Source organism: Orussus abietinus, unplaced genomic scaffold (genome assembly GCF_000612105.2).
Source record: "Orussus abietinus isolate OABI.00-Male unplaced genomic scaffold, Oabi_2.0 scaffold185, whole genome shotgun sequence".
NCBI lineage: Eukaryota > Metazoa > Arthropoda > Insecta > Hymenoptera > Orussidae > Orussus > Orussus abietinus.
Genome location: NW_019394333.1, coordinates 16,697 through 35,641, shown reverse-complemented (window position 1 = coordinate 35,641; position 18,945 = coordinate 16,697). Strand labels below are relative to the sequence as shown.

Genomic DNA, 18,945 nt, shown 5'->3' with positions numbered 1-18,945 from the left:
GATAAAAAAGCGAGCAAAGGAAACGGCGCAGGAGACAGAACGGGCCGACGGGAAAGCGAAAGAGCGGAACTTCATTTCCCGTCTGCGCGACGCAATGAATTTTCTGGCCAAGTTGTTGAAATGAACGGACGAATCGCCGAGCGAAGAAACTTATCCTCGATTTGGTCCTAAAATCTCAGACGATAGAAATCCGACATCCCACCGACGATCGTTTTAACTTTTAGCGTTATTTTCAATTTTTTTTTGTTTAAATAGTTTATTTAACTTTGCCAAATAGAGAGACATGAAAATAATATCAAGAATTTTTTATTACTTTCTATTCGGCTTTGATCATTTCTATCGGTATGTACCTGCTGCACTTGGCTGCATTATATATCGGAGAAGAGAGTAATCGACCCACTTTTTCTTAGTCTCTGATTAATTATGACCTCGCAAAGAAGCTCCTATTTCTTCGCTGTAGGTTTATCTGTCGGATATAAATTTACCTCGAACGTATTCGAAAGTCAAGAACTGAGGAGCGATGAAACAATTCTTAACATTCAGAACTCCTGATTTTCTCTATTTCCCTAAGATGTATTTTCTTTCAAAAGCTATTCCCGATTTTAGAAAATACTGATTGAAGTAAAGTAAAATCAATCATCGATGATATGTAATTGGTATCGATTTAGGGTTAGCTTTGTGGTTCTTTGTCCGTTTTCTTGTACAAGGAAGCTCGCCGGCTGAAGTCCTGCAAGGGTTGCCAAGAATCCTCGCCATTAGAGGATTTCAAAGGATAAGGCAGGTCTTGGAAATCCGTAAAAGAGAGGTAGAGAGAAAAGTAGAGGATAATATTATCGCAGAGTACTTTTGCTCCCCTCCTCCTCTGCAGAGCGAGTTTCGACGTCTGGCCCTCTTTGTCCCTCCCACGTGGGACGTTCTGCATCCGAGTTCTCGGCCTGACCGGCGAAACTCGGCTAAAAGGGGGACGTTAAGTCAAAATGAGGGAAAAATAAAAGACGAGCGAAAATCGAGCACTCGGAAGCTCTTCGCTGCTTAAATCGAACCCAGAGGAATCGTAATTGGAAAGGTTCGTGTACTTATTTCACGTCCAATGCCTAGAACTTGACTTTGCACTGACATCAACCAGAGGGCCGTTTTACATCCACCCGTTGATCTAAACTTAATCATTTAAATTCAGAAACTGTTCCTATCGTTCCCCAAAATATTAGATTATTCCTATTTTCAAATCGTGGAATTTCTCTCCCTTCTTCCCTGGACACCTAAGGCGACTTGTCTCTTAAAAAATTATTCAGGAATATTTCTATGTACCAATCGGTTTTGTTCATAGCTTAAAAAACGCAGAAACGTCCGAACGTCCAATATCGATGACCTGGTTAAAATTCACATTACTCATTAAAGAGGTTCAGAGAACGACATTCATTGTCCAGTTTGAGGCGCCAGGCTATAAACATCGCAGATAATGACTAGGTCAGGGTTCGCGCCTGTATATATGGCACGAGAGTCTACCGAGTTTCTTAAACATTATTTGCTCCTTTTTAACTGAAGATACAGCAGCTTCGCATCTTCTCGCGCGCGTTCTTTTTCAACCAGTTTTGGCCTTCGCTACGAAAGGGGTGGATTTGAAAAATGTCTACAAATTTTCAAAATTTAAAGGTCCCGGCTCATCGACGATGCTTTTCTACGGCTTTTAAAATGACCCTTGCGGGGAAATAAATTGGTGCTCGCGTGTTTACCCACTGGCAAAATTAAAATTCCTGAAGTCTGGGAAAGCAGTCGACAATGGTCGACAATGGCCGGAAGAGTCTAAAGAATGCGCGACAAGGGGACCGAAACGTACCGGGAAAGGGGGGCGAGAAAATGCGAGAGAGACAGCCGCCCGAAGGTGAGTTGTGTTTAATTAATGACCGGACTAATTAAAAGCCCAAAGAAAAATACACCTCGCCGGTGGCCGCGGAATAAGAGTGCTTTTTAAACCACTCGTTCGGTGTTAATTCATAAAAGCCGGTCGCGGGGGTGGTTAACAGCTTTAACCCTTTTGGTCCGGTTACCCGCGCCATTGCCCCACCCCGAAGACACTCGAGGGAGTCGATTGTTCCCGTGGTCGGAGTAATCGGTCGAAATACGCGCCCTTTCTTGTGCATCCGTAAATACGCATTAAAATGTCGATATTACATTTACTTCATTTTATCAAGAAATAATTAAAATGATATAAAAGGGTCATTCTTTGTATATGTAACAAAATTCGATATAAATAAAATATGAGATAAAAGAAGAAATATGAAAAAATATGAAAATCAGATCACGAAGTGTGCACTTATAGTAACTCGTGATGAGGAAGTTGAACCTTTAATGTTTTTCTTTTTTAAGAAATAGTCATTTCGTTCCTCACGAGTAACCTCATTCATCAGAATTTTTGAGAAAAGCACGCTTATGAAGTAAACCCATGAAAAGTATCGGTCGATACTTCGCTTACCATTCATTACGGTGGTATTGAAAATCCACTCATTACTACCTTTTTATTTCAACGAGACCTACTAAAGAGCGCAAACCGTGTGCAAAAGTCGGCAGTTCTTTCGTTTCGACGTATTTCCTACCCTCTCGCGACAAGGCTTTGAATGTCGTGATCAAAAGTGATTTTTCCCGGATAGAAAGCGCGAGTATTGTAAAGGTACTCGAACTTCGTGACTTCGATCTGGCTTGTCAATAGTAAATATGCCCGTTCTATTTACGCATGAATCGTACACGGACAAACACGCATTCGCCCCGATCAACAGATGCATTTATGCATCACCATGTCACACATGGCTGCACCATTGCGTGCCGATGGAACATCGTTTATTCAGCCTGCTATGTATCCAGATAAGAAAACAATTACTTACGGGATAATTCGTTAACAAATATTTGCCCAATGAAGTTTTAGAAAGCCCCCTGTCGATACTTCCGCCATAATTATTAAATAAATATTAGGCAATCAAGAAACATCGTGCCCTTCTCGGTGAAATTAGCTATAATGAAGATATTGTACTTTTTTGTTACGTAATATCTTGCACCAGAAATACACAAGTGTATTGAACGAAATAAATAGATCTAATCAAAAGTGTAAGTTAAATTGATGGTAGTCATACTTCATGACTGTGGTTTTATCGATTAGAAGTGCTCAATCAGGGACGACTGTTATTTTCTTATAACGCGTGTTAATCCACGTGTATCTCCTAGAGATGACAGTTTAAAGAAATATATTTAACAAAACTAGTCAACGGAGGAGCCATATAAAATTAGTTCAACGTCTGTACATAATAACAGATCCTGGGAAGAATTTCTTGAGATGGAAATTCTTTCAGGACAAGATGTAGGCAGTGCGTATCCAATCCATAAAGTGACTGACGTCGGTAAATGCCGAGTAGGCATCGGGATCACAATCGTTATCTTTGACGGGGCTAACACTGACGATGCCTCGAAGGTACCAAAGGCCGTCCTTTTCGAAACAAAGTCCACCTCCACTATCTCCTTCGCAGAGAGCCGAACCTAAAAAAATTAAAGAATGAAATACAGCAAACAACTATTGCAACCTTATGAACATATCTAAGGTGTAAACTAACCGTTCAATCGTCCAGCGCAAAACTTATCAACGGTGACAAACCCACGGAAATCAACAGGAACGGTCGATGTGCAAATCCCGTAAGGAACGAAGGGTAAATTAATTTCCCGAAGTTCCTCGCTCAGCACCCCATCTTCTGTCTTGCCCCATCCAACCACCTGCAATCATAAGCAGTAATTCGACATAATGTTCAGCCAGTATTCATTTTAAAGTCCTCAAATATAATACCACTAGTACCCTCCGATACGTGTGTGTTGAATTCGGAATTAAGACTTTTATTAATTTTCAGTTAAGAATTTATCAGCTTTACGATCAGCTGTATCTACGTAAAAACGTAATAATTTTAATTTTCTTTCAAATTTAAAATAGATTCGTTCAATAGTTTCCGAGATCCTAGGTAACAATTGAATAAGTAACTTTTCTTTATACAATAGTACGACATGACATGATGATTTTCTAACTTATAGACGTCAGATTCGCAAAAATCTCTGATTAGGTATTTCTTAATTTTTGGAAAGAACTTAATATAACATCGTTAGCCTTCAGATCCTTACATTCTTATTCGCATTTTAACTCATCATCTACAGTGCTAAGTATCGTCTAAAGTGAGGCTTGAAGAGGACCTAGAGAATTGCCTCTTCCCTAATGAAACACGCCAAGTTAGTACGGCAGTTTCGTCGAGTCTTGCGCGGTCCCGAAATGTCTTCTCCGAAGTAAGTGCAAGTTCAATTGCAAGTACCTTGCCACTCTGTCCAACGTGAAGTTGCTGCCTTTCGGGGCCATTATCCCAGTCGATGCATACTGGACGTATCAGAGCGGTCAGTTGGAGGGGACTCCTCAATTTTATCAAAGCGATATCTTGGGCGAAGTTCCCCTTCGCCCCGATGTACCGGTCCGCGACTTCAATCCTCTCTATTTCCGACTTCTGAGCATACTTCTCGGAAGCATCCCAGTCTCGGAAGTGCTTCCCGGCAGCCACGGCGAAGTTTGAAGGGTCTTGAACTGTATCCGTGGCCTCGTCGTAAAAGCAGTGCGCCGCTGTGCAAATCGGGTTATTTCAATTGACACATTCTACGAAGTTGTACTGACTGTATTCAACAATTGAACCACCTTGTATAAGATCTCTACGAAGTAGTATAAGGAGAACAACGCCATATGTCGAAATCGTCCCTACTTTAGGTGTCCTAGATTTCAGATTTTTACTGATCTAGTGCCGAGAGCACCTCCTCGATAAAATTTTGCAATTAAAAATTATCCTCCGCTAGTCTTTATCGCGTTAAAAACATCATATTCTGTATTTCATCCGCGAATTGTCGTGTTCCTTTGCGTAATTGCAAAATTAAAAGCATTTTAGGTCATTTACATCGGTAAGAAATGTTTGGGTCATGTAGCATTGGAGTTCCCTAATTTTCCCTAAGTAATGCTCGCATCGTTAGATCAGCGAAAATCTGAGATCCTAGGATCATTTTCTGTAGAACCAACCATTGGCGTTATGCCTCCTTGTACTACTTCATGACCTCCACTAAAAGACCAAAGATCGGTGAAGATCTCCCTTCATACAGACCAATAGTGCGCTCGAGTGGATATTTTTGTGAGTTGATATTGATGTAAGAATAGTCACGTTTAATTAGTCTCGTACTCATGCCTCACTTTTAGCGACAAAAGATATCCTTTAGCCATTTAAAGACTACGGATAAAAGACGTCTTTTAACGTTACAAGTGAGGCATGAACATGGACCTAAATTAATAACGATAATTAGTTAACTCACCAGATACCACGAGATCATGGCTGATTAATGACCCCGCGCAAATTTGCTCGTAAAAGTCTCCTTTCCAATGGTAAACACCAACGTGCCAGGGGAATATGCCCAGTTTGGCGTTGAATCCATGAATAACCATGGGGGTACCGCGAGGTATGGAAATTCCACATTCTGCAAAAAAAAAAAAAATGGGGGAGAAAGTCAGCACTCTTGATCCAGGAAAATGTAAATTATTATTAACGAGGCATTATCCTTACCAGGGAGACAGCGGAAAACGTTGCGATCCCAGATTCCTTCGGGAAGGCACTGCACTTCTCGATATCCTGGATCGTCAGACACAGGGAGTTTGTAAGAGTGCTTGCAAGCCAAAGAAGCTCGTGTTCCAGGTGCCACGGTAACATTACAGGACACTGGAGTCCCTTGATGAGTGCACGAGATATCCACGCTCTTACTGTTCAGAGGAGGACACGTTTCTAGAGAAAGAACGTTTCATATTATATATTAAAAGTGTCAGGACTACAATTACTTTAGTACCTCGGTATTAAAAAGTATAAAGTACCATCGGAACTGCTTACTTGGAGAGATGATTCTATACAAGTTAAATTCAAGCGAAATTATATTCGACATCCAAATATATGCAAGATAGAAACGGTGATATGAAAGTGGCGCCTAAGGGCTCTCATTTGTCTCTGACACCCACGAAATTCCATTGTTTATTAGCGTGTACGCATTTTTTAATTTATATAAAATGTGAAATTTCACGTGTGTCAGGATCTGCCTTAGGGCCTCCATAATTACATGGGAAAAAATACATTTCGGTACATCCATTTCGGGGAAAAGTTCCATTAACGGTTAACCCTTTAAATGCCACTTTCATATCACTTTAATACTTCTCAGATATTTACAAAATGTTGTGAAATCAGTTTTAAAAGAGTCTGGCTGTTGGTCTAAACGAACGAATCTCGTTCCTGGGGGAATATCGACAGATTTTCGCCGCTCATGGAAATGGAGCAAACGAAGTTTAAGGCACATCTTTTTAGACGAACGCATCGGAAGCCGCTTACTCAAACACGTCGGCGGCATGTACCAATCATCATTCAGGCAGAAGGAAATCGCATTTCCGCTGAGGGTGTAGCCTTCGTTGCAGGTGTAGGTGAGGATGCTGTTCCTGGGAACCTTGTCACCTGGTGATCTGATGCAAGGTGAGCCACATCCACCTAGCTCGTAGGTCCCACCCCGAGGTACGTCCGGCAGGACACAGCCATCAATTGGTTCCTCCGTTGATCCCACATTCACTTGTTCAGTCGGTGGTCTGAAACATTTGCGACCGGGACAAATATATTTTTGAAACGGCATGCAAAATTAATTTCGTGGTCTCAAACCTAATATTGAACCTTAATCGAATACAGAAATCGGTTACTACTAAAATTTACTTAATTTCCCTGGTTTCTATAGATTTTCTGAATGTCAGATATAATTAGGCAAGATGTATTTCAGAGTAATTATAGAAAATAGGAACTCTCGGAGTTAGATCATTGTCTTGTGAACTTGTCAATTTTGGAAGAGGACATGCTTGGAAGAGAACAAGTGTCTTTTTATTAAAAGATGAACCGAGAGAATATCAAGGTGGAATTTTTTTCATTTGAATTCTTCCAGACGCGAGAAACTGCAGGTTACTCGTCGGGATTATCCTCAATTCACATTTCCGGAAGATTACTCCCGCGCATTAACATTCCCGATAATGTCATAACGCCGATGACAAATATATTGCCAAAGCAGAAAATTACTGTCGCGTGATTAATGGTTACTCACGTGCTTGTTAGGCAGTTAATTTCATCGCTGGAATCGCGACAGTGCGGGACGTTGTCGCACCTCACTGATTGCGGGAAACATTCGCCATTTGCACATTTAAAACTGCCCTCCCTAATTAAACATACATTACATGAACGTTAATGCCATTGACACCCATTTCTTAAAACAGCTGCATCAATTAATTATACAACGCTACAGATGCAAAGATCCTCCACTAGTCCATCCCCTGAGGACGCGATCATTGTATTGCAATTTTCTTAATTAAACCCTTCAACGTAATTATAAAAGTCATTATGGCAATGTTCAATCACCCTCTTTAGATACAAGGGTGCAATGTACGCCGCACTGGTTGACTATATGTAATTAATAATGCAATCTTTCTTTGAGGAACAGGTACGGGGAAATATTTCCTTGAAGAACTTACTGACAGATGTAGATGTTGTTTTGATTAGGTTGATTATAATTTTGGTCGGGTTGATTGTTGTTTTGATTAGGTTGATTGTTGCTTTGATTAGGTTGGTTGAGGCTTTGATTGGGTTGGTTGTAGTTTTGATTAGGTTGATTGTAGTTCTGATTAGGTTGGTTGTAATTTTGATTAGGTTGATGATTATCACCGTCCCGATTAGGCTGTTGTGACCAATTAATTCCTGGTGGAAGGCGAACTTCAAGCGAGACTTGACCTAATGTTGGCAAGTTAATGGTGTGGGTCTCGACCTGAGTAGGTCGACCTGAACCTGGATGAGGTCTTCCTGATCCATGTGACAGGCGCCAGTGGCTACTTTGGGTATTCATCCAATTTCCCGTACCCGGGAGATGTGACCATCTTCCTCCTCCAACTCGACTATTTGTACCGTAATGATGCTTTCCAGCCCCATTGCCCCAATGCCACCAAATATCACTTCTTGGAACTCCCTTTGGAAAGCTTCCTTGAAATTGAGATCTATTCTGAGCTAACCCACCTGCAAATCAAATATTTATATTAATATATATCATTCCTATGATTTTATTCTTCAATCACATTTTTCTTTCGACTTTCTTTTTCGAATGACGAACGAGTTCTTCTTGTATGGTGAATAGAAATAAGAGGAGAAACTTATTGATACTGGAAATTATAATTAGATATACGTATCTATGATTTTAGTAAAAATGGTTTGTAGTAGAATAAGAATATCTCGTTAATGTTCTTCAATTATTTGTATGAATCAAATATTGACCCTGCTGTACGCAGGTGCGTTAATCCGGTGGTCTACAAATTTCTGGGTTATAGATGTGATTACGTTTATCGCAATCTCCTCCTGCTTTGCATACAGGAAAATTTACTTTGACAATGTCTGGCCTTGGATGTTACCAGTAGGGCTATTTAATAAAAGTATAAATTAATGTTTTATAAATTATCTACAACTGAGAGATTTAATTCATGCTTATACAAAACGTTACTGTTTTATCGGATTGAACAAACTTTTTAAATGAAATAAACTACTGTAAAAGGGCATATTCTATAGACTTAGTTAATAATGATTGCCATTTACAAGCAATTTGTTGATATCCCTACTTATACTTCCACTAAAAAATTCATATTATAAAACATTCCTTCAATATTCCCATGCACAGTACACTCTGAAATACTGAAAATAAGTTTCTTTAAAATCTTTGTAAAACATCCCAAATTAATGAATTTGCAGTAGCGCTATGTTTTCCGTTTCACATATTCCATGTTAATTTTTCAAATTAAACAATTCTATCATACTAATAATCACTCTTTCAAAACAAAATTCATACGCCTAGAATCATCCTTGTACGACAATGTAGTGTTAAAACTTGATCAAACGGACTTAATCTTTGTGTTAACCGAGAAATAGTGGCTTTAAAAATAAAATAAAAAATACATACGATGCCATGTAAAAAACAAGCTTTGCTTGGTGCAACATCACCATTATAAATACTGCATTTCCCATACAATTTTTCCCACTTTTCCCCCTCAAAACTTTACAACACGGAACATCTCTCCAGTAAACATTACAAAATATACATAATATTCGTAAGATATTTAAATAAACCATTTAAAATAAGACATCTAGTATATTCGGGTCAACCTGACTCGTAGTTTGATGCACGGACATGTCTAAAACGAATCATTGAAAAAAAGGTATTCTTCATTAGCGTTAACTATTGCCTTGTTAAATAAAACGCGTGGAAAAGTGTAATGACGAAGGACCTCCGAGTTCCCTAGGCTCGATTTACTCACGGATTAGAAATTCCGCGAGGAAGAAAGGAATCGCCCATGCAACGATGCGCCTCCTCATGATACTCTAGCAATATAGGTCCATCGTCAGGTCGCACTTGAAACTACCTACAAACTAACTAACGAGGAACACACTCGACCCCGATGCGAAACGTTCGACAGTTCGTTGGGTTCTTCCATGTCGGCGCCCACGCTATGCTCGTGTCGATGCTTGACATCACCGGCTTGGCAGAAATGGCAGAAACTCCGAAGTATACGCTCGTCGGGGAACAACCGGTGACAACTACGCGAATCTCTCAACTTGCAACACCGAGTTGCCGAACAACTTCCCCAATTGGTGAAGACGAATCGCTGATTTTTCCTAGATCGCTGTTATCCACTGCGATCGATTTCAATTCAGGAAGTAGAGACAATGCAGGTGGAGTCCATTGTGATGGATGTATGAATGCACGAAAAGTCGGTTTCTAGGAACATTTATGTAACGAGAATACTTGGTTTATTTGCAGCATTGGGAAAATTGGAATATTTTTGTAATTTTTCCTAACTACTTTGCAAATTCGTGGAGACGAATCGCTGATTTTTCCTAGATCGGTGTTATCCACTGCGATCGATTCCTGATTTTAATTCAGGAAGTAGAGACAATGCAGGTAGTGTCCATTGTGATGGATGTACGAAAAAGTCGATTTCGAGGAACATTTACATAATGAGAATACTTGGTTGATTTGCAGCATTGGGAAAATTTTGACTTTTTTGTAACAGGCATTTGGTGTTCCATGAACATTGCTCGGGACGTGGCTTAATTGCAGACTGCAGACAATTGCAGTGGGAAAATTGCAGCATTGCGGTATGCGTGTGGGGTATGCATGCAGGCAGAGATAATGCAAGGCAATTATGTAGGGATGCCCGGTGAGCTGGAAACGATTTGTGGAAATGGTGGTGAAGATTGGAATACTTTTGTTTTAAATTTGCCTAAAATATGATTTTGCTGTATTTCTAGTAAAGGGCGGTTAAAGTGATTTTTTAATGGCGAAACGCAATGATAGTTTTATGGACTGGGAGAAAGATGGTGAATTAAAAGCCAATACTCGATAATTTGTTTAGATTGATTATGCCCTCCAGCCAATAAAAACATACTGTTATAATTTATGAATTAACAGGGCCAAATAAAATTCCAACATCTGCATTTTAATTTAAGTTTCACAGCATTCGGTCGTCAATTAATGTTCTGTATCATAGTAATATATACGTAAAGATAATGAGATAAGTAAGTGCAAATTAGAACTATGTAAGGCTTTAAAGGGTAATTGTATCCTTCTCATTTTTGAGGTCATGACTTACTGGATTACTTGCGGCATGAAGTGCAATTATTGAGTAATACGTGTCTGAGAATTTTCTTCGATTAGTTACGTCATAGTGGTAATCGTGTATTGTATTAGGAGTTGATTACGTCCGATTTATAGAAGCTTTTCCCCTGTAGCAGAAATCGCGCTATGATTACATAATTAACACTGTAGCATTCATTTTGAAATTACTTCATACCTCAGAGGTGAATTCTATTTATTTTAAATGTTACATCCAGGTGTAATAACTTCTACATATTGCAAGACTTTAAGAAAGGTACATTTTAATCTCCCATACTTTTAAAATTGCTTGAAGAAACAAATTAGAAAAAAACCCTTCCGGAACTTTCTGTTTTACCTTGTAAGCATGAAATGCTTGCAATTTATGCTATCTGTAAAGTTGTTTTACCGATGACAGCGGAAGCTGTCAGGAAGGAAATATTTACAATCAGGATACAAATAAAAAGAAACCGGTAATTATGGATGCTATGCTGCAGAAACACGGTGCAAAACACATTTTCAGAGTTCCCGAAGGATTACGTGAGCTCTGTACTGACATTTCACGAGAGGTATCTGTATCATTAATAATCAAGCACAATGAAGGTTAGTTACAAAACTGAATTACTTCGGTTTTTCAAAGGTCCTTAGATCACAACCGCAAGACATTTATTGTTTTATCGCCGACTACGTGGACGCCCTTTTAATCACTCGAGAAAATGCGAAAGGTGCATATTTTCTTTTCATAAAATTTTGTTCCTCAAGTAGAACACCCACGTGACACGTTAGAAATACATTTTAATAATTAAACCAATTTTAGTTGCCGTAAGGGTGGTAAACAATATTATAATCGGCAGCGAGTCAATAGTCGGTATTCTTTACAAAACTGGACTATCTTTGCAAGAAATCGCTGTAGCTGCACCGAAAATTCAGGTAAATTATCAAGATCGCAATTATGATAAAAAAAGGTAATTGCCATAAATTAATAATAATAGTACCGTGAAATTGAAAACCTTTTCATATGAAATTTCTACTTTTACTTCTAGAAAGCTTTCCGTTCATATCTAGACGCAATCGATGCACAATCTACTGAGATTTGCGACGGTAATCGAATGAAACTCTTGGATGAAATACTTAGACAACTAATTGACTAACAGAATATTCTATTTTTATTGCGAAATAAATAGGTAGACTGATAGAAGAAGATAGCAGAATCTCAATTAGAAATATTCTGGAGGTGACCGGAACTTCATGGGATGACGCTGACAGAGCTGCAACTATAATTCAGGTACTACATGTACAACTTCATAGATGAATATAAAAATAAATTATAAATTCAATTAAACTTCGAAAGGGAAGAGATCTCCGCCATATACCGTAGACTATAAACGTCTGTTTTACATAAATGTAAAATAACATTCAGCTCCTCTTTTACGATATTTCTCCAGAAAGCTTTCCGCGGCCATTACGAGAGAATGATGCTTCGCGAAGCACAAGGAGAGATCCAGTGGCAACGAGCGGTGATGAACACTCTTCAAATATTGAAAAAAGCTGGAGCTTCCCAGGAAGAAGCCACCGATGCCGCAAAGCTCATTCAAGTGAGCCGGTTCTTTAACGGTAGACTTTGTTTTTTTACAAACAAGCTGTTACAAGGGAGACGATAAAGTCCATCCAATTTTCCCTCCTTGCAGTCGGCGTACCGTGGATATTACACGAGAAGGAATATCAAGATGAAGTTGGGAGGTAGGGCCGAGGATAAATCGGCAAATATTGTTACCCTCTGTACATCTGCTTTCGTCTTTTCAGTGGACAAAGAGGAAGGCGAAGGGAAGGGAAAGCTCCTGGAACCAAGGACCACTATTCAAGCTGTTGCTTGGCTCGATATGATGTATGAAGACTCTGGACTTACTCCGGAAAGAGCACATGAAGCTGCTACTGTAATACAGGTTTGTCTTCCAAGCTGTCAGGAGTTATCTTCTCTTGGAATGGGAGGAAATTTCAGGATGAAAATCTTGAATAACTGAACATCAAATAGTCCCAGGATTTCACTGTACCTTGTAAATCGTGCAAGGAATACTGCTTGCATATCTTGCTTCTCCTTTTATGTTTTTTAACAGTAACAAACTATTTCAGTAGAATCCCGTTCGATCCTTTTTCTAGTAACCTAACTTTCTATATCACTAGAATACGTCCTATGTTATTTGTAACGTGTTTAAAATTTTATACAGAAAGCTTACAGAAGGTATCGCCAGAGAAGATACAGCTTCGCTATAGAAGGGACTTGGTCCAGGAGATCTTTAGTCGCCAAAGCCATTGTCGAAAATATTCGACAAAGAGTCTTTGACAATATCTTGACCCGCCAAGATATTCCTGAAGAGTTCGGGACGAAGGACAATGTTGCCGATGCCGTTGAGAAAATCCATGAAACATACAAGGAACGACTGAGACAAATGGAAATTTCTGCAGAAGGTTCACACGGTTCTTCATCGTTTTGGGTATTCTGATTATTTAATGTATGACGTTTTTATTTTTAGATGAGGAAATGTATGAGTCTGAAGACAGTATCGGGAACGAAGGTAAAGCTGTATGAAATGTATATCAATTTAAGGGTCTACAATGGATTATCATAATTTAGGTCTTCTGTATATCGGTTTGAATGACTTGAAAGAGTGATAATTATATCTTTCAAATTTTTCTTGTGATTAATCTCCTATGCAGATTTAATTCTTCATGGCAAGCGGACATGGATGCCTTCTCTTTGTATATGTCGCTAGTGCACGAAGAGAATGCATTCATTATCGGCACTGTACAAATACAATAATTAGTATGGAAAGTCTATAATTATGCATTTACAATATGTTTGTAGGTACATAAACCTATAGACGACATATTTCTTCAAGTACTTTACCCTCCCCATTTTGTATGCTTAAGAATAATATACATTTATAATTTTATATTTTTAAATTGAAAATTCCAAAAATTGCCACCTTTTTATCGGCATTACGGAGGGGAGAAGAGAGGAGGGATTTAAGTCAACAAATATCAAGTTCTCGAGCCTGTTTGATAAATTCCTTAATTTTTAGCCTAACAAAGAGTTTGAACAGATGGGAAAAAAATCATTGTTCCCGTATTACGAAATTGTTCGAAAATAACAGACATTGTTGCTTATCTAAATTATAACAGCTGCAGGCCTACATACATTTTGATAGCGCTCGTCTTGGCCTACTTAAATTCAAGGTCTCGGATATTATTTTGGATACAATTAATACTTCTCGGTACATTTCCAAATTTTCAGCAGAAGATGCAGACGAGGAAGGCCAACATCCTTATGAACCTCCTGCCGAGGGTTTCAACGCCGATCAGCATCGTCACAGTGATCAGATTAATTTTGTCAAATGACCAAAACGTTCGTATCGTTACAAAATCACATTCCCATAACACCTCCAAAGCTTTAGAAAGTTAACGTGCTCACGTGCATTATATCAATCCTATTTACTTAACATATACATCATCAAATTGAAGAAAATTATATTTTCTGCAGTACATTAACAGAAAAGTACTTCGAGTACCAACATTAGTTGGTTTAAAAGCCTTCAATATCTCCCAGATAAAAAAAAACAAAAAAAGATTAAGATCATAATCAACAAATCGGTTGAGTACATGCAAGGTAAAGTTTCAATATTTGACTAACTCATTTGTCAAGATAGTTTTTCCATTGTTGAAGGTGTTGCTTCAATTCTTAGCGCATGAAGGCAAAAGTGGATTTCGCAAGGTAATACCTGATCGAGAAATTCCTTTAAAATTATGCCACGTAAATTCCGTAAAACCTTGTACGCGCACTTGTTATAATAACACACACGTGCGTACTTATCCGGGAAATGTTTCGGACCCGTTGACTAGGATTGAGAAGGTTCGTCATTGGCGTTGCATGAAGTTCGAAATGACAAAGCCATTTTCCCCCACGTACCGAGCCACGAGCTATACCGATCCGTTTACGCGGCCGACATAAAAGCGCTCGTACGAATCGAAAACCCTGCATGTCGTCGACTCGATACGTACCACATTGCGGGTGAGGACGTAAACGTTTTTTACGATTACGCATTATGTTCGCCTCTATTTTACGTTGCAGACCCGATACGAGCTTTGCAGCTGCTGCGAGCGGAGGCCCGATTGATCGAGAGGAGTACGGAAATATCTTATCATTTATGCGAATTTTATACAGATATGTCTGGAGGCTCGTCAGCAATAATCCAATCTCCCATGGCCCCTAAATTTAAATCCAAAAATTGTACTAAGATCGATAACAAATCTCTAAGCTAATAGGGATCTGTATATGAGAATGGTTCTTTAAGTCTCAACACTTTTATAGCGGCAAATTTTCAAACAGAAGTTATAAGGTTTTGCACATAGTATTAGGTCTAAAATAACGAAGTGTAAGGAAGTATAAATTTATGAATTTTTAAAATTGAATCCTTTTTAAATAGCCATAAAATTCGAAATGCATAAATGCATAGATCTTTAGGCATTACTCTGCCATATTTATGTAGAGAAAATCATTCGTGTACATGATACGTTTACGTACAAATGTTAGGAACTATCAAGAAAATAGGTTGTTAAATTAAATATTGATTCGCAACCACGATATAGTGGTAAAAGTACTTTTTTTTTCTCTATATAAGATGTAACAAATAAATACTTTCCAAAGTTCTAAATAAGCTATACGAAAGAGAGAGACTATCTCAGAACATATATCGCCAAGGTATGCTCGAGTGTGTATGTAATGTATGTTTAGGCGTGTAAGTGAATCCTGATCTGGCCAACCGTGATCGAGTATTATGTTTTAATTTTACGTAATTATTATTTGCATCGCTTTGACAACCGATCCTCTTGTAGCCAATGTCCACCGTGGTAAGATCTGTGTATCCTAAATTGACATTATCTTTTTCCGAGACTTCAACAAATACCGAATGATTAATTGTATCATCGGATCGTTTACTGTTTATCGCACCGTCTAAATTGTTTCCAGAATCGATGTCTTTTCGCTTGTCATTAATTTGGAACCTTTCCATTAAGATGGGTACAGAGTCCTTATGTCTGATTAGAGGAAGTTCTTCAGTGGTCTCTACTGACTCGTTGCTCCATTTTTCTTTGGACAAAGGTTCCCTCAAACCGGGCTCTGGTGAACACCGACGAAGCAAATACTCTTGACAAATCATTCGAGAGTTCCTTTCTACTTTTAACTTTCTTTCTCGAGCTTTGACTAAGGACGGACGTATGCAATTTTCCTTTGGAGAAAGCGACGTCTTCGCTGTTGAATAACGTTGCTTGCTTTTAAAAAATAAAAAAATTGATTTACATCTCAATAGATGAAACGTTTAGTCAACGTGGTTAATCTTTTACTTAAACAAAGAATATAATCAGACTATAAATTCAATTGCTATTATTAAAATGAGTTTGAAAGGGTGAAAAACAAACCTATTCTGTTCGCAGTGGTAAAGATGCTGCTGTTGATGTCCATTATGATTTTCTAAAAGATCTAGCGAATATTTATGATCACATGTGTCTAATATCAGGATATCCGGCGATTGATTTCTTTGTTTTAAAGACACATCCTTTCGCTGTTTCCTTTTGAGATCCCTTTTTGAAAATTGTGGGGATCCATCTAGGTCTAAAGAGTAGCCTGAATGCGCTAATATTAATGAATTAATAATAAACGTATTAGAATTAAAATTCTTCTATTACCACATTTTCTTACCACAGGTACTGCATAAACGTGGGGAAAATCTACAGTTATCATGTGGATGGATTCGGCATAATTGATCTGCAGTTCTCGGCTTAAGTTGCGTATGGAAAAAGCTCCTTCTCCGACCATGATAACAAGAATGATATATCCCACATTTGTTCACATTTACTAAAGATCTAATCGGGGACTTCGATTTGCATCTACAAGTCTCCTTCCTGCGCAATAATTATAAACAAATGGGTCACATTTTCATATCCAAACTACAACTTTTCAACACTAAATTTATCATACAAATTTCAACACAAATAATCGAGAACTTAACGCACGGTATTCATGTTGGGGATTAATAAGCTTATTTTAAATTAATTTCGCCTCATCATACTAAAGTATATTAACTATCGGTTAGTTAACAAGTAATTTGGGGAGTCTCCTGTTTTTTACCTATTCTGACCCAAAAATTTAATTCCAATTCACGTCACTTAATAATATAAGGTCGAAACCTTTTAGCTTTTTCGTGTACTTTCCGAATGCAATACCTATCCTTGTTGCAACTGCTCCTTCCTTCCTTTTTGAAGGGTTTCGCCATACAGAAACGATTGTTCGGAGATTCGCAGGAACGTCCAAGAATATCTTCTCCACGAAAGCTGTTCCTCAGTTTGTCGAGGTCGAGGAGCTCTCTGTTGCATTGTCCTTTGTAGCAATGCCTGCAACAGCTGCACTTTGTTCCCGAAGACCTAGTCGAAGAGTTCTCCTTCGTGGAGTCGTTCTCCTGGGTGTCGTTGCACGTCCACATGGACCAATCTTGCTTGGACTTAGGGTTGCTTCCGTTCTTCGGGGACAAAGTACCTGTCGACGATTGGTACTTCGTCTTATCAGGGATTGACGACGTGTCAAGCTGCACAAAATTTAATAATAAATTTAAAATTCTAATTTGAAATGGTTCTATATCATTTCGATGCACCTTTACGAATTAGGAAGCTAACGACCACATTCGAAACTCTCGACTAATGTAATTACCCCTAGACCTCATGTATCATTTTTCCTACTCCCTAACTCATAACTCATATTAAATATCTAGTACCCCGCTCGTTTCTCTCTGACAAAATTTCCCTGCCAACAGTAAAGGGGAATGTTAATAGGTGAACCTCTTCGTTTTTTAATAACAAAGTGAATGGTCAGGAGCAAATTCAATTTTATTCAAGTTTAGTTAATAAAAATCCTATTTAAAAACCGATGAATGACACAAATTCTAAGTTTAGGAGCGAAGCTTCAGAACCTGCTGGAGTGGGTTTATACCTCATTAATAAGTTCTGGGGTTAATATTAATATATTTGTCAGGGCTGCCGTAGTCTACCTTCGTCTTTAGGATGCCTTCGGTAACCGGTCGAAGACCAAAGTCTTTAGGGAACTTCCGGCGTGCCTTCCTAAATGCAATAGTTGCAGCAACCAGCTGATGAGACGACGATGGGCACGTCTGCGACATTGCCCCAGGTCCAGGAAGCAATTTGTCGACCACTCCCATGGTTTAAAAAGATTTTCAACTAATTATCTTGGTTAGGATTGAACTCGCTCTGAATATCCTCCTTGGTACACGGCCATGGCTAAATCGGGTGATTGATTTTCGTCTCACTGGAAAGGAACGTCGAGTGGAATATCGACGACTTTGAAGGGTTTAGAAGCAACTTCAAGGATTACTAAAAAATCATCGCCCCCATGTAATCATTGCTAAATATCTCAAGCTATAGATAATTTATTAACATATATTAAAAATACATTTCTTACTTTACGCTTATTATCCGACACTTCATTTGGTATCAATAAGCACGACAAATTTTTCCAATACTTTCGTTCCGCTATTTTACTATGGTAGCAAAACATGTGACTTTGATTTTAAATCTTGTTGAAACTTTTATAACCCATTCGGCGGATAATATTTAAAAAACACTTATATTAAAGTGAAACGAAATGTTTCGTATGTCTATAAGGAAAATATTACGAAAGCACGTGGAGTTAATATTACAGAAATGTCATGAAATTAATATTCCAAAGTAAATGGTTCAAATCAAACATTTAAAATGTCTGGCAAATATTTACAAAGTGTACCATATTCGTTAAATATATAGAAGATATATGACAAATATTTTGTGTTAATAGAGAATGTCTCATTTCTTCGGGGATTCCCAATGGGACTTGATATCGAACGCCGGTACTTCGAACCTTGAATTCCGGTTAAATGAAATCACGTATGCCGACAAACCCTCGAAACACTCGGTAAGAATAACGAGCTCTTTGAAAAGCATTGAACGAGGAGGTGTTCCTGAAAATCGGCTCGCAATTAATCGAGCACTTGATTAACCGTACCCGTCGAATGATCGGTTTCACGGGAATTTAACTATGGCTTGGAGCCCTGTCCCGCTCCTTAAACGAGTCTAATTAAGCACCACGAGTTACCG

General features: G+C 38.6%; 2 protein-coding genes across 2 annotated transcripts; one reads left to right on the top strand and one right to left on the bottom strand.

The window, feature by feature from the left end:
* Positions 1-2,929: 2,929 nt before the first annotated feature.
* LOC105700469 (modular serine protease) lies at positions 2,930-9,564 on the bottom strand. Its single transcript, XM_012426306.1, has 9 exons — positions 9,416-9,564; positions 7,595-8,129; positions 7,171-7,281; positions 6,423-6,670; positions 5,616-5,831; positions 5,368-5,529; positions 4,338-4,636; positions 3,600-3,756; positions 2,930-3,525 (listed from the first exon to the last, which is right to left on the bottom strand). Exons 1-9 carry the CDS (start codon positions 9,471-9,473, stop codon positions 3,338-3,340), a joined length of 1,974 nt encoding a protein of 657 aa, XP_012281729.1. The 5' UTR covers positions 9,474-9,564; the 3' UTR covers positions 2,930-3,337.
* A 1,667-nt stretch (positions 9,565-11,231) lies between these two features.
* On the top strand, positions 11,232-14,148 carry LOC105700422. The gene is made up of 11 exons (XM_012426253.1): positions 11,232-11,321; positions 11,393-11,477; positions 11,570-11,682; positions 11,796-11,853; positions 11,937-12,037; positions 12,198-12,347; positions 12,441-12,492; positions 12,565-12,695; positions 12,978-13,218; positions 13,284-13,325; positions 14,045-14,148. The coding sequence occupies exons 1-11, from the start codon at positions 11,232-11,234 to the stop codon at positions 14,146-14,148; spliced, it is 1,167 nt and encodes a 388-aa protein (XP_012281676.1).
* The last annotated feature ends 4,797 nt before the right edge of the window (positions 14,149-18,945 follow it).

Coding starts and splice junctions, on each gene's coding strand:
- LOC105700422 (XM_012426253.1), top strand. CDS start 11,232: ATGGATGCTATGCTGCAGAAACACGGTGCAAAACACATTTTCAGAGTT. Junction 11,322..11,392: donor GTACTGACATTTCACGAGAG/GTATCTGTATCA, acceptor GGTTTTTCAAAG/GTCCTTAGATCACAACCGCA. Junction 13,219..13,283: donor AATGGAAATTTCTGCAGAAG/GTTCACACGGTT, acceptor TTTTATTTTTAG/ATGAGGAAATGTATGAGTCT.
- LOC105700469 (XM_012426306.1), bottom strand. CDS start 9,473: ATGAGGAGGCGCATCGTTGCATGGGCGATTCCTTTCTTCCTCGCGGAA. Junction 4,637..5,367: donor CCATGATCTCGTGGTATCTG/GTGAGTTAACTA, acceptor CGATTTGCACAG/CGGCGCACTGCTTTTACGAC. Junction 3,757..4,337: donor ACGTTGGACAGAGTGGCAAG/GTACTTGCAATT, acceptor TTATGATTGCAG/GTGGTTGGATGGGGCAAGAC.